This window comes from Pelodiscus sinensis, chromosome 16, assembly GCF_049634645.1.
Source record: "Pelodiscus sinensis isolate JC-2024 chromosome 16, ASM4963464v1, whole genome shotgun sequence".
In the NCBI taxonomy this organism is placed as follows: Eukaryota; Metazoa; Chordata; order Testudines; family Trionychidae; genus Pelodiscus; species Pelodiscus sinensis.
In genome coordinates this window covers 29,317,364-29,338,378 of record NC_134726.1, presented here as the reverse complement: position 1 = coordinate 29,338,378, position 21,015 = coordinate 29,317,364, and the positions used below count along the sequence as shown (strand labels likewise).

The following is a 21,015-nucleotide window of genomic DNA, read 5'->3' as shown; positions in this document are numbered from 1 at the left end:
TGGAAGTAATCCTTTTTTCCATGCTAATTGTCTTAACCAAATGAAAGATACAGTAACACACAGGAGGCTGAAATCAGGACTGTAATACAAATATTAACAAAATTTTGGCTGGCACAAGAATAGTTAAAATGTTAAACAAGCTTTCCTTAATACTGTATCTTGGACAATCAAACTAGATTCTACTTTAATTAATCCTAGTCCTGTACTACAGTTTTCAAATGAGCAAAACATGGCTTGTTTGTTTCGTTTTGTTTATATAAAAAAAAATAAAAAAATCCATAGGTAGCGGCAAACAGGTCTGCCTCCAGGGCATTGATAGTTTTGTGTTGTACTCTAATATCTGGAGATTTCCTTATCTGATGTGTTGTAAGTTTTAGGCTTATGCGTTTAAAAAACATTTGTTCTGATCTTAGCAGAAAATCAACTTTAGGTCAATTGAACTGGTCAGAAGATAATTTCTATCTACTGTTCCTGTTTGGAGTGTAGGAAAGAATGCTGTAAAGAGATGACAAAAGAAACTACATTTATTCCAAAGCGTGGCTTAAACTGAAAAGTTAGGTCAACTCAGCTACATTGGTTGGGAGTATGAAAAATCCCTCAACAATGCAGTTAAGCAGCCCCAACCTGCAGTATAGACAATACCTGGTAAACAGAAGAATTCTTCTCTTGACCTAGCTACTGCCTTTTGTGGAGGAGAATTTCCTTTGGCAAAAGGAGAACTCCTCCGATTGATGTAGATAGTGTCTGTGCTTAAGCACTGAAGTGGCAGGGGTTTGCTGCTATAGTGTTGCAAGTGTAGATGAGCACTAAGTGAAAGGGTGTGCCAGTATTTTTCCACTTAAGCTCTTGAGAAGATTTCTGATCTCAAAGTAAGCGACTTGAAATCTTTCACTGCACCCAATATCTTTTGATGTATTGATAGCGGAGTTCCTGGGTTCATCCATGAAATACATTGTTTTCACTCTACAGTACATCATAGGTTCTATTCAATTTTTGTTGAAGCAGGAAGGTGAGTGGTGTGTGCTGCTGCATGGCCCTTAAAATGACGTGGGCAGACCTAAAATTTTTGGTGCATGGCCATGCAGGCACAAGTTAGAAAACACTTGAGCACCAACCCTTTTTTAAATTTACCAAATCTTTAATTATTCAAACTGATCACAAAGTGACCCTACGCAAATTCAAACCTGGGAGGGATTGCAAAAAGAGAATTAAAATAATTTAGAGAAGTTGGCAGACAAAGTTCTGCAAATTCTGACTGAGGCAGTTCTGCTGTGGAACTTCATGTTTTATCTTCTACATCAAATCTTTATACCTTTTAATAGGTATTTAAAAATCAAATCTTGAATGTATTGAATAGTCTGCTTTTAACTTATGAAATACTGAATTCCTTTATTCGCTATCTGCTCTTACAGTCCTCATTCTTTGTAAATACATTGGGACTATCATTGAACGACATGTAGAGGGAAACAGTGCAGAAGAGTCTGAGGGGTAGCCATGTTAGTCCACAACTTTAAAAACAATGAGTAGCCCTGTGGCACCTTAGTCTTATAGACAGATATAGTATCATGAGCTTTTGTGGACAAAACTCACTTTTTCTCCACTCAAGCTCATCTCATCTGACAAAGTGGGTTTTGCCCACGAAAGCTCATGATACTATATCTATGTCCATAAGTCTCTAAGGTGCCACAGGATTAAAAACTGTTTTTAAAGTTGTGGACTAAATGGCTATCCCGCCAAGTCTTTTTTTACCAAGTGGGTTTTGCCCACAAAAGCTCTCAGAATCATAGAATACTAGGACTGGAAGGAACCTTGAGAGGTCATCGACTCCAGTCCCCTGCCCTTATGGCAGGACCCAGTACTGCGTAGACCATCCCTGATAGACATTTATCTAACCTACTCTTAAATATCTCCAGAGATGGAGATTCCACAACTTCCCTAGGCAATTTATTCAAGTTTAACCACCCTGACAGTTAGGAAGTTTTTCTTAATGTCCAACCTAAACCTTCCTTGCTGCAGTTAAAGCCCATTGCTGCTTGTTCTATCCTCAGAGGCCAAGAAGAATACTTTTTTCTCCCTCCTTGTGACACCCTTTTAGATACCTGAAAACCGCTATCATGTCCTGCCTCAGTCTTCTCCTTTCCAAACTAAACAAGCCCAGTTCTTTCAGTCTTCTTTCATAGGTCATGTTCTCTACCTTTAATCATTCTTGTTGCTCTTCTCTGGACCCTCTCCAATTTCTCCCCATCTTTCTTGAAATGTGGTGCCCAGAACTGTACACAATACTCCCACTGAGGCCTAATTAGCGCAGAGTAGAGCGGAAGAATAACTTGTCATGTCTTGCTCACAACATACCTATTAATGCATCCTAGAATCATGTTTGCTTTTTTTTTGCAATAGTCTCACACTCTTGACTCCTATTTAGCTTGTGGTCCACTATTACCCCTAGATCCCTTTCTGCTGTACTCCTTCCTAGATAGTTGCTTCCCATTCTGTATGTATGAAACTGATTGTGATTGTGCTCATGATACTATTGTGACATAGTGGGGATTGTATTCACTCTTGTAGGCCACTGTATTCACTGTTTTGTGTTTGCTTTGTTGTGTTGTGTGAGATTCTGCTGTCCTGTGCTGTTCTGTAGTAACTGTGTGTGCATGTCTCAATTTCCCTGGGCACTGCAACACTATCTGGATAAGGAGGGGAAGGCGGGGCATGACTCACTGTGGAAGTATGTTCAAAAGCTTCAGAAAGGTAGCCGAGTTAGTCTATAACTGGAAATATTTAAAAAACAAGGAATAGTCTAGCAGCACCTTAAAGATTAACAAAACATGTAGATGGTGTCATGAGCTTTTGTGGGTAGAACCCACTTCTTCAGATGAATGGAGTGTTCAGTCTCTCACATCCTGAGGACCAGGTGACAGCAGATAACACTTTGCCCAGGAATCTGAACAAAGGAGGGGGTGGGGCTGCCTAGAGGCCTGGGACCAGTTGCTGGGTATGTGAGTTGAGTTTCTGGCTTCCCCAAGATGGATTGCACTGACTGCTCCTTGTTCCTGTAACAAGTCTGTGCTATGCTGTGTCCCTGTCAACCAATAAACCTTCTGTTTAAGTACATTAGAAGCAGGAAGCCTGCTAAAAAACCTGTGAGTCCCTTAGATGATCGAGATATAAAAGGAGCAATCAAGGACGATAAAGCCATTGCGGAGAAACTAAATGATTTCTTTGCTTCAGTCTTCACGGCTGAGGACGTTAGGGAGATTCCAAAACCTGCACCATCCTTTGTGGGTGATGAATCTGAGGAACTGTCCCGGATTGAAGTGTCATTAGAGGAGGTTTTGGAACAAATAGAAAAACTTCATGTTAACAAATCTCCGGGACCGGATGGCATTTATCCACGGGTTCTAAAAGATCTCAAATGGGAAATTGCTGAACTATTATCTGTAGTCTGTAACCTATTCTTTAAATCGGCTTCCGTACCCAATGACTGGAAGGTAGCCAACGTGACACCAATATTTAAAAAGTGCTCTAGAGGCAATCCTGGCAATTACAGACCGGTAAGTCTAACATCAATACAGGCAAATTAGTCAAAAGAATAGTAAAGAATAAAATTGTGAGGCATGTAGAAGAACATAATTTGTTGGACAAAAGTCAACATGGTTTCTGTAAAGGGAAATCCTGTCTTACCAATCTATTAGAGTTCTTTGAAGGGGTTAACAAACGTGCGGACAAGATGGATTCAGTAGATATAGTATACTTAGATTTTTCAGAAAGCTTTTGACAAGGTCCCTCACCAAAGGCTCATGTGTAAATTACATTGCCATGCGATAAGAGAGAAGGTCCTTTGTTAGATTGAGAACTGGTTAAAAGACAGGAAACAAAGGGTAGGAATAAATGGTAAATTTTCAGAATGGAAAGGGGTAACTAGTGGTATCCCCCAAGGGTCAGTCCTGGGACCAATCCTTTTCAACTTATTAATAAATGATCTGGCTAAAGGGGTAAGTAGTGAGGTGGTAAAGTTTGCAGATGATACCAAACTGTTTGGGATAGTCAAGACAGAAGCAGGCTGTGAGAGACTCCAAAAAGATCTCACCAAACTGAGTGAGTGGGCAACAAAATGGCAAATGAAATTTCATGTGGATAAGTGTAAAGTAATGCACATCGGGGGAAAAATAACCCCAACTATACGTACAGTATGATGAGGGGATATGATAGAGGTATATAAAATCATGAGTGGTGTGGAGAGGGCTGATAAAGAAAAGTTATTTATTAGTTCCCATAATAGAAGAACTAGAGGACACCAAATGAAATTAATGGGTAGCAGGTTTAGAACTAATAAAAGAAAGTTCTTCTTCACATAGCGTGTAGTCAGCCTGTGGAACTCCTTGCCAAAGTAGGCTGTGAAGGCTAGGCCTATAACAGAGTTTAAAGAAGGTTGGGTCCATAAAAGTCTATTATCCAGGGGGTAGAAGTGGTGTCCCTGGCCTCTGTTTGTCAGAGGCTGGAGAAGAATGGCAGGAGACAAATCGCTGATCATTGTCTTCGATCCACCTTCTCTGGAGCACCTGGTGCTGGCCACTGTCAGCAGACAGGCTACTGGGCTAGATGGACCTTTGGTCTGACCCAGTATGACTGTTCTTATGTTCTACTTGCTGGCTGAGAGTCACTTCTGACTGTGGACGGGAGTTCAAGGCCCAGTGACTCCTTCCCCCCCAGTCACGCCCCCCCCCCCATGACTATTTTATGTATCTGTCTATAAGTCTCTAAGGTGCCACAGGATTACTGATTGTTTTTAAAATGCAAAAGAGTGTTTTGGTGACCCATGATGGCCTAGAAATTTCAATTACACTTGTCCATACTTGAAACTGGGGGCTCCTTTTGAATTATATGAAACTACTGGTTCTTCCAGTGAGAAATGGCAAAAGGTGGGATTCCCAAACTTTTTGACACAGGGACCAGTAAATCCATTCATGAGCTTTTTGGAGGACTGGTAACATATATTTGCATATTCATTAAGCAAATGATGAATATTCAAGTAAGTTGTTTCTGGTCCTCCCAAAGCCCCCGGTGCCAGCATTAGCAAAGCTTTTGATAGTCACCCACAATATTCTTGCCAGCAAGTTAAGGGAATATGGATTGGATAAATGGACTGTAAGATGGATAGAAAGCTGGCTAGATCAGGGTTTCTAAAACTTTTTGCTTTAGTTGGAACCCGTTTTTTTTTTTTTTTTCAGTACTGTTTTTTCCAGCCCAAAAATATAAACGCATATTAAAAAAAAGAATATATTTTCGGTGTTTCACCCGGCTGCATCCTCCACCCAGCCAGGGCTTGGGTGACCCGGCGCTGCATGGGCACTCCAGGAGGCGGGAGCAGGAGCAGATTGGGGGGTAGGGTATCTGGCTAAGAAGGAGGGTGCAAGGAAGGGTAGGGTTGCCAGGTGTCCGGTTTTGTACCGGACAGTCTGGTATTTGGGGGTTTTGTCTGGGAAACAAATTGAGACATTACCAGACACATAGAATGTCTGGTATTTTTTAATTAGGTAAGTTTTATTATAATTGGGTGTATCAGTCCTTAGCTGGGAACTGCCTGGCTGGTAGATGTGCTCACACTGCCTGAGTGTGTCTACCTGCCAGGCAGTTTGCAACTATTTGAGGGAAGGTGTGTGTGGGGGGGGGGGGGGAGTGGCGTGGCAAAATGGAATCCCCGGGCAGACTCACTCGTCTGCCAGGATCTATAGGGTCCCGCTCTTCCCCTCCCTCACCCTTCTCCTCCCGATCTCCGCAGTCCAGCCCTGCTGCCCCTGGCCAGCCCTACTTCCGGCAGTTGGTTCTCCCGTCGTTGTCCTCCTGATCTTCCCCCATCCAGCCCCCCTCCCCCCCCCCCCCCCCCCCGTCCAGCCCTGGTTCCACTGCCTGCTACCCCCCAACTCTGCTTCCGCCGCCCGCCTGCCCTCATCTCCACGGGACAGCCCTGCTGCCTCCAACCCTGCTTCCCGGTGGCCGGTTCTCCCTCTCCTCCCTCCCCCCTCCTCTGCCTGCTCCGCTCTGCCCCACTCTGCTCCCCTTCTGGCTGCCACTAGGCACGCTGAGGCCCGGTATTTTTTCCCCCGGGCCGTGGCCCATAGTTTGGGAAACGCTGACATAAGGTAATTATTTCTCACATAGGCTGCACTAAAAACTGAATTTACTAGGGATCAGATGATCAGGTGTTATCTTAAAAAATATAATTGAATGCATGGACTTGATTTATTTGGAGTTAGTGCTTATTAGCTGCTATAAGTCTGTGATTCTCAACCTTTCCAAACTACAGTATCCCTTTCAGGAGTCTGTTTTGTCATAAGTGCCCCATTTTTCACCTCACTTGAGCTACTAGCTTACAAAATGTCACACAAATACAAAAGTATCACAGCACACAATTACTGAAAAATAATTTACTTTCTCATTTTCACCATTTAATTAGAAAAGATATTCCAAGCCCAGCTTGAGAAACACTGTGTGGGGCAATATAAGAAAGTCATTGTCTATATGCAATATTAATGTAGTGAAGTCAGTAAAGTGCTTTTCATGTAGACTATTATATTTGCCCATTTTTGCCTAGATAAATAGAAGACGTCGGTGTACCCTCGGCGATATATATGTTTATTGGTTGAGAATCACTGCTTTAAGGAATAGCACAATGACAAGCACCATAACTACTTTGCAAAGTAAGAAAGAAATGGACTGTTATTGCTGAGGGTAATGGCAGAGATATGAGCATCTTGAAGGGCTCTTAAAAACTCAGCCAGTGAAGACTTGGGAGAGACTGAAAAGGGGCTACACTGATTGCCTTGTCAAAGGACAGTAATGTTGTATGATCCTTTGCATTCCAAAATGGTGAGGATTTCTTCAAGTTTAACAAGGAGGAGCTGTGCCTTCTGCTTGCTATGCTAAGATGTACTTGTTCTTCCTCCAAGCGGGCCAAGGCATTGGGCCTGCAATGTCCATTGCCACATACAGGTTGGACCTCTGTAGTCTGGATTTCTCTCGTGCAGCAACATCTGTGGTCTGGTATCCTCATGGGTACTCCTAGGCTGGAGCACTTGTGGGGAAAAGCCGGGGGCCCCACGCTCAGCAACTCCTTCCCTCCCTCTGCTCTCCCTCTTTCCCCAAGGGCACTCCTTCCAGTCCATGCCAGCACCTCTGCTGTCACAGCAGCAGATGGGTCAGCATTGACCTCCCCTGGTCTGGCAAATTTCATGGTTGGGGATCAATCCGTTGCTGAGGGTACCAGACCAGGGAGGTACAGTTGTTACAAGTTTAGGCTTTGCAGTCTTTTCTTCTCCCGCACTCTTTGCTTTTTCTTTTCCTGCATCCTAGCACTTTGTGGTTATTTGAAGCTGTGTCCCTGAAGAGTTATTAGGAGTCTGGAAAGAATGGCTTGATTTTGTATTTAAGGGGAGGGTCAGAGGTGGCCTAACAGACTATATATACAGCAGGGGTTGGCAAAGGGCCCTCTGCAGCCCATATCTGGCCCACCAAGCTGGTGGATTTGGCCTGTGACTGCCCTGCTCCTCCCCCACCCCCAGGCCAGTCAGGGCCTGGAGTCGGGGGAGCACACGAAGTCTCCTCGCCCTTGCAAGAGCGTGCAGTGGCTAGAGAGACACGCTGGCTGCTTTAAAACCCGTAAAGGGCCCTTTGCCCATCCCTGGGCTAGAGAGACACGCTGGCTGTTTTAAAACAGCCAGCGTGTCTCTCTAGCTGTTGCATGCCACTTGCAGGGGTGAGGAGACTTTGTGCACTCCCCTGCTTCCAGGCCCTGATTGGCCTGAGGGCAAGGAGAGTGCGGGAGGTCTCCTCCCGCTAGGCGCCTAAAGGGAACTGCCTGCTGTTTTGAAACAGCTGGCAGTTCTTTCTAGGGGGCGGGGAAGAGAGGGAGAAGACTTCTCACACTTTCCCACTGCAGGTGAATCTCTGTGAGGGAGAGCAGAAGAAGTCTCCTGGCCCTGCCCCTTCTGTCTGAGCCCCTATCCCTTTTGGGGTGGCCCCTTTTCAAAAATTATCCACCCTGTGTATATAGGATTATGTTTCCTATTAAAGTAATTTTCCTGTTGGCCATCAGAATGTTCAGGATAATTTAGTATTGGGATCGTTTATCCAAGTGAGCTACTCATGTGAACATTTGACCAAATAAAGTAGGTCTTGGCCTTCCTCCAGTATTTCTGCCTCTCAAAAACTGGGTTTTTTTTGTTTTGTTTTTTTTCAAACTTGTCAGTTTGTTTTCCTCCTTTGTGTTCTAAGCCCTTCCAACCCAGAAGGCACAATTGCATACTCCAGGTGTGTTCTGATTATTCAGAATCTTGGTAGGCAAAAACTAATTGATCTATTTTAGGGTTGGGGGGTGGGACCTAAAATGGTGTGAAGAAATATATCTGTTCTTTCCAAATGGATGAACTCAAGAGATTCTTCAAGCTGTATATGGTTTATACATATCTTCTACTGGAGGATTTGCCCAATGTTGATCAGGTCCTCATATAACATGATTTTTTTTTTTTGTTGTTGTTCATGTAAATCATTGCTCTGGGATGGGGATGGAGATGAAGGTTTCAGTACTGTATGCTGGTTGCCGGGGGAGGGGGAGAAACACCTGTCCATGGCTGCTGCAGTTGCAGTGAGCACAGCTGACCCTCCTCAGATTTCTTTTGGCCCAATCCTTCAGTTTGTCTAGGTCACTCTGGACCCTATCTTTAACCTCCAGTGTATCTACCTTTCTCCCTATCTTAGTAACATCTGCTAACTTGCTGAGGGTGCAATCCATCCCCTCATCCAGGTCATTAATAAAGATGTTGAACAAAACTGGTCCCAGAACTGATCCTTGGGGCACTCCATTTGATACTGACTGCCAAACAGGCATCGAGCCATTGATCACTACCCTTTGTGCCCAATGATCTAGCCAGCTTTTTATACACCTTACAGTCCATTTATCCAATCCATACTTCATGTTTAATTGCAATTTAGTGTCTTTCATCTATGGCAGATGATTAGGGAGTAAAAGACAAGCATTTCTCTGCTTATATGCTGGTACTGCATTGGAGTTGGAGGAGGAAGGGCATGTGGGTGGGAAGAGGGCCTTTCTGTGGTTAGGAGGTGAGAGAATCTAGTGATAGTGGATTGTAGACAAGCAGGTTATATTTTAGAGAAGGCAATATTACAGGTACATTTATATGTTTAAAACTCTGCACAAGTGGGAATAAAAAGGTGTGTAGACTAAACTCCACTTGTGCCCAAGAAAGTTATTGTAGTAAAAAAAAATATTTTAAAAGATGTGGCCTGTTTGCCATAAAGAGCGACTCTGATTCCCTCTCTCTTATGTTGCCTTTGTCCTAGATCTGTTTCTGAAATTCTATCTCTGTGGAAAAGAAAAGTTGCAGCCATGATAGCATTGCAGTGACTAGGTATTACTTCTCTGTCCATCTTAAGAATCGTCTTATAATCTTGGTATACTATATTGTCTGACCAGCCTATTGTTTGTTCTAAAATGATCTCTGGTTTATAACCATCAGTCTAAATGTCTCCTCTATCAAGCCATAGTCTTCATCAGAATCTATTTGTAGTATCTTTTGTACCTCCACTGTCTTTACTGCTGTCATTGTAGTAAAGAAACCACTTGAACAAAAGATGACTCAATGATTCATCCTTCAGGGATTCATTCTGTATATTGTTTCTAGGATCTCAAACTGAAGTTTATTTCTCGCCTAGACTAGGTTTTTGAGTTATGATACCTGCCATAGTCTTTTGTCTCTAAAGGAGTACTGGAGAAGGTGCATTCTCTAGTGAAGGGGTGAGCAATAATTATGGATGGTGGGGGCCACTTAAATTCAAGTGATCAAGGGCCAACTCTTCTATTATATACATGGAGTGAGTGCAGGGTAGGGATTTTAGCATATAGTTGATAAGCCTGGGTTTACTGGTTAATCCAACAACTACACACAACTCCCTGCCCCTTGCTGCCTTTACATCAGAGGCAGCAAGGGAAGGGCAAGTGGGAGCCTATATGTGCACGGAGCCAGCTTTTAAGCCAGCTGTCCATTTGTCAGCTCCATGGAGCCGCCTGTCTCCCACAGAGGGGGTGCAAAGGGTTTGGGTTGTGAACTGGGGAAGGGAGTTGGGGCAAGGGAGTGGGGTGCCAGGTGCAGGCTCTGACTGGGAAGTGCTTACTGTAGTAGATGGTGCCTGGCCAGCAGCCTAATGGGACTCTTAGGTTTACTGCCTGCAATGGTTTCCCCCCCCCCCCCCCATGCTGCTCAGAGCAGCCAGTTGCTCCTGTCAGTGTGTTTGTTTGCACCACCCACCCACTGGAGTAAGGAGTGGGACATTCCATGACACAAGCACAACCCAAGCATGGGAGCTGTGAGGATTGTGCTGGGGATGGGGTAGTGCATGGAGTCTCCAGTGTATGTGCTGTACTGTGCAGAGACTCACATGGGCCCTGCGACCAGCAACTTTGATCAGCATGTGAGGCTCTACCTGAGGGTCCTGCTGACCTGTAGGGAATTGGCAAGCCAGATCTGGCCTGCAGACCATAACTTGTATAACTAGTAGAGCAGTGGCAGACAAGAGGCTGGATGATATTTAATTCTGGTCATGACTAGCTATAACTTACTGAGATTTTTGTAACTGTTTGCTCTATGTGTAATGGATATAATAGGATGATATGGGTCCCAAACTTTGTGAAGCAGTTCAGATGTGTTGGATGTGCAAATACATTCTCAGATCCACTATATAACAGTAAACTAGCAGATGACAAAGTTTATGGGGAAAATTTTGTCTGTTTAAAGAAACTTTCTAAACATCTGATCTCACTGGCTTTTAATTTCCCTTCACAGGGGTAATTATAGGCAGACGTTTAATTGTGTAAGGTAACTTTTTTTTTAAAGCATCTAAGTAACTTTTGAAAATGATACTTCAGTTCCATTGACTTTCCTTGGGATTTAGGAGCCTCAAGTCACCTACGTGCTCTTGCAAGTCTTGCCCCAAGATACAGAAATTGTCAGTTTGGGAAGCATCCAAATCTGAAACTGGGAAAGTTGCATTTTTTAGGCTGACAGTTGCAAAACATCTCCATCAGCTGTCAGATTGTTTTTAGGGCTGTTAAAATGTGTTTATTTAGGTAAACATGTAACCACTGAAAGTTTCAGTGGTTACATGTTTACAAGTGGGGCTTTTAAGCCAGCTCCCCAAGCATGCCAGCTCCTGTCTGCTCCCCTGCATTGCTCCCTCTGTATTAGAGGCAGTAGTGTAGGGAGCAGGTGGCTCACCTTGAGCACAAGCTCCCACCTCCCTTTAATGGGAGGGAGCAATGCTGGGGGAGGGGAGGCTATGTAATCATGAAGGTTTACCAGTGAGCCTGGACTCATTGGTTAACAGTTCACACTATCACATCCCTAGTTCTCAAAAAAAAATAGACAGAGAAACGTAACTAGCATAAACTCCACTCCCTTGGTATCTTTGGTACACGTGGAAACAGGAAAAGTAAGAGCTGATCACTGTATGGAGATGAAACACATCAGATATTTTAAAAACACCTGATGTGATATTGATGGGAGTACCATTATTTTGATAAGCAGCTGTTGTAAATCAGACTCTCCAGTGAATAGTAAAATGAAGGGTAAAGGTGGAAACCATTTTGAAGTTGTAAGAGAAGCTAGATAGTAAACAGCTGAGTGAGAAGGTTCTGGTGACCTGCAGTCTTAACCAGGTGAAAGGTCAAATCTGGCTTGTGGGCTAGAAGGCTAGATGCATATTTGCAATCAAACTTAATGGACATGGAAGATAGCAATTGCAACAACTAATGTGATTGTATTTTGGATAGCTTCCCTGGAGAACCATCCAAATAACCATTTCTCTTCAAGACAATAAAACTGAATCTTTACATTATCAATATGCAGAGCAATGTTGTGGGGTTTTTTTAACTCCCAAAATATCAGCTTTCCACAGGCTGATTTTTGAATTTCTCCCAGAGTGGTACTTTGTGTATGTCATTAGTTTTAAAGAATGTAGAGCAGTGTTTTTCAATCAGTGGTACAAGTACCCTCAAGTCTGGGGGTACATCAACAAAACTGAAATTTTTGTGTTAAGTTTTACAGCGCTTTATTATTTTTGTACCTTTTACGACCAAAAGTTTCATTACCTGCCCAGCTATGATTAAGTTGTTTAAACAAATGCATTGCAATGGTAGAAAAAAAAAATGTGTGTCTGAAAACTAGATAACAGGGGTACTTATAATTTTTTTAAAAGGGGTACTTTATTTTAAAAAAATTGAGAAACTGATGTGTCACAAAGAATGTAGAGTCATTTGTGCAATTCTGGATGAGAGCCTTTGTCTAATCTGTTTTATGTTGAGAGCTTCATGTACAGTAACAGATTAAGATTTTTGTATCAAAGAGGGGGTGAACTAACTATCTGGAAATGAAAACAGGCTTTTCAGCTTTTGGTCAGTCCAATAAATCAAAATCCTAAATGCATATCTTCATTATCTCATTTTGAGGATTTAAATGGTGAATTGTGTTCTGTACTCGGTATCATGAGAACATGTTCTTTGAACATTGTGTCTGGAGGATTATGTTGTATTAATATGTGCGTTCAGGATTAACTGTTTACATTTGGGAAACAACACTAGTAGTAAGAGCATTACTATATAATGGTTTCTGAGTTGCTTTTATTATATTATAAGTACATGTTCTGCTGCACTCAATTCTTTAATGTCTCAACTCTGTCCCGTTTCTCTTAACAAAATATCCTTGCTCTGTGTGTGTGTGTGTGTGTGTGTGTGTGTGTGTGTGTGTGTGTGTGTGTGTGTGTTTAAAGGGTTGAAGTGGATGAGTTCTTTATGTCTGTACTGTAACAGTGAGTGAAGATTTAAGTAATCCAAGGTTACATGAGTGTGTTAAACATGTTATTTTGTCGTATGTCTCAAACAAGAAGCTTCACATCCTTGGTCTAGAAGTTGGGGTGAAAGCTGCTGAAGCAAGTCTTCAGTCTATATGTATTCAAAGAAAAAACCCGACAACATCCGTAGTCTGACATGATTTTAGTTGGCTGGATGTCCACTTATTGTGGGTGTGGCCAAGTTTCCTGCAGTCCCATTAAGTTTGTTTTACAGCCAGCAGTCCTGGCTCTGTGTTCTGTGCTGTAATTTAGATCTAATTCACTCTTTAATGTTTTCTAAGAGCCCACTAAGCAATAGAGGTGTTGGTAATGATACCAGACAATATTGACCTCCTGTGGTTTGGCAAATTCTCTGGTTCAGCACCAGTCAGGCCTTGAGAGTTCCAGACTAGAGAGGTTCAACCTGTAGTACGTTAAGGCTATGTAGTAAGCGCATAGACATAGAATCATAGGGTGTGTCTAAACTACACCCCTCTATTGGGAGAGGGATATAAATGAAGTACCTCAAAAGTGCAAATGAAGCGGGGATTTAAATATCCTGCGCTTCATTTGCATAATTGCTTCATGGCACTGTTTCGAATAAACGCCATTCGAAAAAGTGCCCCATTGTCAAAAAAAAACCACGTCTAAACCATGGTTTCAGTTTCGAAATGGCGCTTGTTTGAAATAGCGCCATGATGCAGTTATGCAAATGAAGCACGGGGTATTTAAATCCCCGCTTCATTTGCACTTTTGAAGTGCTTCATTTACGTCTCTCTGCAGACAGAGGGGTGTAGTTTAGACGTAGCCCATAGGGTTGGTAGAGTCCAACCTTCTGCCCAAAGCAGGACCAACCCCAACTAAATAATCCCAGCCAGGGCTTTGTCATGCAGGCACTTAAAAACCTCTAGGGCTAAAGATTACACTACCTCCCTCAGTGACCCATACCAGTGGTTCACCACCCTCCTAGTAAAATAGTTTTTCCTAATGTCCAACCTAGACTTTCTCCACTGCAACTTGAGACCATTGTTCTTTTTCTGTCATCTGATGCTACTGAGAACAGTCTCTCTCCAGCCTTTGGAATCCACCTTCAGTTAGTTGGAGGCAGCTATTAAATCCCACCTCATTATTCTCTTCTGTAGACTAAATAAGCTCAAATCCCTCAGCCTCTCCTTGTAAGTTATGTGCTCTAGTCCCCTAATCCTTTTGCTTGCCCTCCAAATGTCCTATGATGTCCTGTGAGTTTTCAGGAAAAAAATTTACTTAACATAAGAGTTCTTGGGCATGATGACAGCGACCTGTAAATCAGTCTAGTTTACTCTAAAATATGCTGTACACACTTTCAAAAACAATATTTGGCTTCCATGCTGAATAATTAAGGTTTGAATTAAGGTTAAATTGTGGGTAATCAGCTAATCGAGTAGTCGATGGAATTTCTATTGACTACATAATTAGTCGATAAGGGGAGAAACTGCTGAGCCATAGTGGGGTTAGCCTAGGAGCTAACCCTTGGTGGCTCTTAATAGGTTTAAAAAAGTAGAAGCACAGCATCTGAGACTGGGCATGAGCTGGGAATTAGCTGCTTCCTGGCTCACGCTGGTCCCCTGCTTTGCCTTTGCCTCTTTTTGCCTGCCCCTCCCCCCGCCACCGAGATGATGCTGGGGGAACTGGCATTTAAGCCGGCTCTCCCCAGCCCTGGCTCCTGCTCCCCGCTCCCTCCCCAGAGGCAGCAAGGAGATGGGAGAGGAAGCGACTAGTTGAGTAACTACTGGACTACCCAATAAGCATACGTTTATCTGGTAGTCAACTAGTTGCTTACATCGCTAGTTTGAAAGGAGGTTTGTTCAGCTTTCCATGTGTGTGACATATCCATCAAGCAATGTTTTTTAGGAAGTTGTTTCTTTTTACATGGTAATGTTCAAAATTTCCTCAAGTATTTCCCAGGATATATAACAAGAAAACATTTATAAAACACTCCCTCTGTTAAATAACTGTAGTGCTCTGACCTGCATTTTAAGTCAAATATATCTTCCAGCCAACCTTTTTGGTAGTTCTTACAATACAGTGTGTATTTCAGATCATGGGTAGTAAGTGGAATAGCCTTGCAGGTTTCTGTAATTCTTCAGAGGAAAAAAATCATTTGGGTTGAGGAATAGGAGTATACTATTGAACTAAAAGACTTTGAGGTATGTGCAACAAATACCACTTCAGCCTTTCAGTCCTGCCATATCTGTCGATTAATCTTCATTAAAACTGCATTTTGTGGGAATGTGTTGCCCTAACTTTCTCAGGAGTGGGGTGTGTCTGAACTGATGTTAGAATCCAACTGCTAAGGACTGGTGGAAAGAGATATTAGCACTTAACACTCTTTCTGGCATATAGGTGCTTCAGTAGGTATTTGGATAATACAGTGATGGGCTGGGAGTTTGTTTTAAGTTGCCCGACAGAAAATAGTCTAGTTATACATTTGATATCTTTCTTTTCTTTTTTATCCATTACTGTCTGAATGTGTCACTTTACGAGTGTTTCAGCTCTCATCCCAGCCCCAGATATATAGCAGCTATGTTGCTTAAAAGTTTATATTCCTTCATATGTTGCTCCTTGCAGTGTAGCATATTTTGGATTCCCTTCTGAATTATCCTCCCATAGGAATACTGACTTGTGCCACAGTAAACTTCATGTACTTTAAGTTCTTGAGTTCCTTTTTTAAATCACTGACTCTGTTTTATCTGAATCATTCTGTAGGGCTGCAGAGTTCTTGTTGATGCACGGGACAAACTAGGGATCCCTTGGCAATACATGGAGAATGAGAAGCATGGAATGTTTTTGATGGCTTTTGAAAACAAATCTGGAATGCCTATAGAGCCTGCTACATTCCAGTTGTATGTACCTGCACTGAGCATGCTGTGGAAGGATTCTGGGATCAAGGAAGCTTTTAGCCGTCGGAGCGAGTATCAGCTGGTAAGTACATCCAACTATCGTGAAAGAATCGTAAACATGGTTTTCTCAGTCTGAATCCAGTTTATGAACAGCTTGCTAAATCTATAATTGGCCATAATACAAGCAGTCTTAGCAATGCTATAAATCTGAGCATGTTACAGCAGCAGGAATTAATAGTAATTGGAGCCAAACTGGAAAAAACAATGCAGCAACAGGAAAGAGTGCAATAAATGGATGAAACTGGATAGACTGGCAGAGTGAGAGGAATCAAAAAAGGTAGAATTAATTGAACAAAACTTGTGGTGTTCAGTTGGGCTGATCGTAGTAGGCCACTAATTAATGTACACTTTTTTTATATCCAGGTTTGCCAACTTGTATTATATTGATAATGGCAGGCTATAAGTGCAAATCAACTCTTCAAAGTTAATGTGATCTCTTTCCAAGCTGTTCTTGGATTTTTAGCTTTCCCCGCCTCCCCCCCCCCCTTTTTTTTAACACCTACAGGTTGCACTTGAGGCAGCATTTGGATGTCAGCCTAAAAATAAAAACTGTTTCCCTATGTTTTCCTAATCAAACAGACTTCTAGAGTTGAGCACAAGATTCCTTGCATAATATAAAATGCAAATATAATAAGTAAGCACTTCTGATGTACATTTTTATCCTTGACGTGGACAACTAATATATTGCTTATTGATGATCACCCTTTATTTTCAGTCTTGTCTTCTCCCTACCCTCTCTACTCTTCTCTGCCCCAACCCCAAATAATGAGGTGGTTGAGGGGATTATAGCCCCCCCTTTTTTTTTCTGGGAGGGTTGTTGCTAACCTTAGCCTATTTGGGTTCAAACAGTGGTATAAATAAAATCTGACCATTCAGGGGGTAGCCAGGTTAGCCTGTACAGGAAAAAACAACACTTTATCGACTAACAAAACATGTAGATGGTATCATGAGCTTTCGTGGGCACAGCCTACTTCTTCAGATGCCTGCAAAAGCTCATGATACTATCTACATGTTTTGTTAGTCAAGAACATGCTACCAGACCATTTGTTGTTAAAATATGACCATTCACATAAATGCCTTAGCTTCTGTGCTTGTGTATTTAAGTTAATTTATCTCACTCTTACCTCACAAAAATGAAGATATGTTGTGGCTTCCTACGTTGGGCCTAAGAGGGACTTTTATTCTAGATAGTGAGTGTTGGTTGGTTTTGGGTGGTTTTTGCTTTGCTGTTTTTATAACATTGTGTTCAAAGACAGGAATTTAATTCTGTGATGGGGAATGTGACTTCATATGTGAGAATTGCCAGATGCAAAGGTGAGCATAGTAGCAGTGAATTCCAAGTTGGGGCCTCCCCTTAATATATTACAATATCAGTATTACTACTCTTCTCAAAAAGGAGACATTCTGTTTGTTCTCCCACCCTCTGAGAAACCAAAGTGTTTGAGGCTGAAAGGATAGGGCAAGAAGTAATGTCAAGTGAAGAGCTTTAGAGTACTTGTTCATTTCCAATGTTCTGTTTGCTTTAATCTAAATACTCCTTTCAGGATGCTGCTGCTCTCTGAGGCATCTTAAAACATAGCGTCTAAGAATCTGTCTCTTCCTTCCTGTTGGGATTGTAATTCTTCAGATTTGAGATGTGTTTGTGTACTTTTAAGGTCTGGAATGGGAAACTGTTACTTGTGCAGACTTCCACCCACACACTATCAGCTCATATTTAAGGAGGAAATAGGCAGTCCAAAATAACTATTTCTTTTTACGTTCCTTGACGTTGTCATAAAAAGGAACAGATATTGTAATGTAATGCAACTGACAGTAATGTAACTTCAATAGTTTACCAAGATGAGGCATAGCACTAAAACATTTTGCCTATTTCAGAATTTTATTTTTTGTTTTCCCTTGCACCCTACTTTTGTGCTCACAATACAAGTCAGCAATGTTTTTGTTGTTACTTCCTTGTAAGAAAGTACTAATATATTTGCTCTTTTTCTAAGGAGTCAAGTTTTTTTGGTTCCATTTCAGTAACTTCATAAAATATAACATGCCATTCTTTATATTCCCTTCGTTGCTTGACTCTGGAAAAGCATTTCTGAAAACTAATTACATAAATAAACTCTGAAGTTCTTGAAATGGAATGTGCTTGAAGTTTAAGGGCAGGAATTACAGCATTGCTTCTGTCTTCCTTTTTTGGCCCTAAAAGGAATAACTGGAATTAATGGAATAGCTTATAACAAGATTAAAACAAACATTTCTGTTTAGTTGTCTTTTAGTAGTAAGCCATGCTAGATTGTCAAAGCTCTGCTTTTCGTGTCATTACAGTTAAAATTGTCAGTACTTCCATTATATCCATTTTCTGTAATATGCCTTATAACTTTGATTGTAAAATTGTGTTCTTGCTGAAACACTCCCAATCTCATCATCTAAGTTTAACTCTTTTTTTTTTCTTCAGTTCAGTAAGTTTTCTGCATTCCTCAGAGTGAAACAGTTTCCCCCCCTACCCCCCGTAGTAATGCCACAAGGGGTCTTATTTAAAACAAAAAAACAAAATCCTTGCAAGTATACCTCAGCACCGCAACCTAAGAGTCCTTAGAAATTTATTTAGGATAACTTTTCCTAGGTATTTTGACAGTTTATGAATTAAACTTCTATGTTTTCAGCCCACCTAAATATCCTTTCATTTGCAGATGGAAATCTATCATGCAGGTGTCCGGCTTGCCAACCTAACTCTCTTATTTTCTTAATATGTCTTGGGTTATATTTACTAACCCTAAATAACTTAAGACTGTTAGACCCAAATGCTTTGACCACTTCAGATGTTGTTGTGATAGTGGGATTGAAGACTCACCCTTTGTAAGTGGGTGAAGTTGGTTAAAGGAAAACAAAGTTGACTGCAGCCTGAGAGGAAGCCCCAATATACTTGAGTGGAGAACTGTTACGAAAGTCAGATTCTTCCTCCACATAACTGAATATCAGTGACATTGTATCATATTGGAAAGGCTAGTTCCTGGATACTAGTTTTCCAAGATTATAAATTAAGGCTGCTTTTGCATTCTTGAACTTTAGCTATAAGCATTTTTAAAAAAAGGCAGAGATGCATGCTAAAGACACTAGAGCACCACCTTTATGTTGAAGTCAGTAATATTTGCAATATCTACTGAAGAGATCCCCAAACATTTTGCTGAGCTCTTCCATTCAGAGTCATGTCCCATGCATGGGGCAGAACTGCCCAGTAACAATGTTCCCTCTGCTTTAATCTAAATCTTTGAGCAAAATAAAAGATGCGCACCAAGGCATGTACAGATGTGCACCACCAGAATAAATACATGTGGCTGGGTGTGGGCACTCTGCTAATCAGCTGGGTGGCCCTTACAAGAAGCACTGCTGAGCACTGGGGATGTTAGCATATAGTCAAGTAAATGATTAACTGATAAGCCTAGGCTTATTGGTTAATCCTATCCAGTACATGCACCATCCCTTGCTGCCTCTGTATCAGAGCTGGCTTTAAGCAGGCTCCCCATGAGGCATCAGCGTGGAGGGTCGGGGGCCAGGCAGGAGCCAATATGCATGGGGAGCTGACTTTCAAGCCAGCTTCCTGCGGACCCACTTGCCCCCCCTTGCTGCCTCCTACAGATGCAGCAAAAGGGTGCAGGCAGGAGCCAGTTCTGGTGTGTGTGGGGAGGGGGGAAGAGGTGGCTTAAAAGCAGTTCCTGGCTGCACCAGCTCCATGGTGCCACCTGCCCCACCTCCTCTCCCCTTTCCTCCCTCCGCCATATGCGGGGGGGGGGGGGGGAGAGCGGAGGTTGCCATGAGACAGCCTCTGTCTGCAGGGATCCAAGTTCCCCACGAACTGAGGCTGTTGCACATCCCATGGCAGCAGCCCCTGTCCAAGGGGGGGGTGGTCCAAGCTCTAAGCTTTGCACACTGAAGGACATGGGGTCAGCAGGAATATCAGTGCTCCTATGGCAGGGGTGGGGAACCTCTCCTGCCTGGATCCAGCCTCAGAGGCTCAGGAATCCCTTTCCCCCACCCCCCTCAGCACTGGGGATTCTGCACTGGTGCTCCAGCCCCCCTGCTGCCCCACTGCAGGGCTGGAGCACCCAAAATCTAGTAGCTTGCTTCCCCCCTCCCCTCAGGCTCTGGTGCGCGAGGAGAATGTGAGGAGTGTGTCCTTCTCAGTCAGGGTCCATGTCGGTGAGCATTTGATGGTGTGTAGTGGTGTGTGGGTTGGGGGGGAGGTGGTTTTGTTTTTTTTGGTTTTTTACTTTTCTCATGTGTATGTGTGGCATCCGACTGATTTGTCTGGGGGTCAATGTCCCCCAATCAAAAATGGTTCCCTACCCTGTCCTATGGTTCAGCCTTTGACTTGCAGCTCTCAAGAGTCCCCACTGGCCTTTCCAACAGAGGAGGGTTACTGTTGGTATGTGACTGCAGCAGTGAGGGAGTGAGACTATCAGGGAGCATTGCCTGGTCAGCCAAGACTGTTCAGACAGAGCAACCTTCAGACTCTCAGCCCTTTAGTATCAGAGAGGTAGCTGTGATAGTCTGCATGTGCAAAATCGACGAGGAGTCCTGTGGCATCTTATAAACTAACAGATTGCCCATCACACGGAATTAAATTCCATTCCCAAAGTCTTCATAACTCTGAGGTTCTATTGTATGTAGTGCATGGAATTAAAATGCTCTGGGGACGTAAGTACTACTTTTCAGATTGAAAGGATTTGTCTAATCAATGTGTCAAATCTTGCTTCTTAGTAAAATGAACCTGTCTTCTTCACCTCTTGTTAGCTCTTAAGGCTATTCATACTGTGCCTATTTTCATTAGCATGTAGCAAAAAGCTGAGAGCTGAGGCCATGGAGATGGGGAGTATCTTGTAGTTTGTCTTTTTTGAGTTTAACACCCACAATTTTTTACTAAGCAAATGCTATCAAGTAGAAGGCTTATTATAACCCCACATTGTAGATACTGGCTTAGATCTTCTCCACATGTATGCACTGGTTTGGTTAAATCCCTATGTGGGCACTTAAATTAGTCTAAATAGATATACAAATCGACCAGCACATTACATCTGGTTTATATGTCTTGTATTTGAGAGAAACTGAATTAATTTTTACTGAAGATCTGACTTAACTAACTTGGTTAAATTGAAGTATAAGCGTAGAAGTTTGCTTTTTAGTTTAAACA

At 42.4% G+C, this 21,015-nt stretch overlaps 1 protein-coding gene across 1 annotated transcript in view; it reads left to right on the top strand.

The window, feature by feature from the left end:
• The window catches only part of GNA12 (G protein subunit alpha 12), a 107,958-nt gene that overhangs the window by 12,900 nt on the left and 74,043 nt on the right, over window positions 1-21,015 (top strand). Inside the window, exon 2 of the mRNA XM_006112893.4 lies at window positions 15,643-15,858. Coding sequence (XP_006112955.2) covers window positions 15,643-15,858 — 216 coding nt within the window. The remainder of the gene's footprint in view (window positions 1-15,642; window positions 15,859-21,015) is intronic.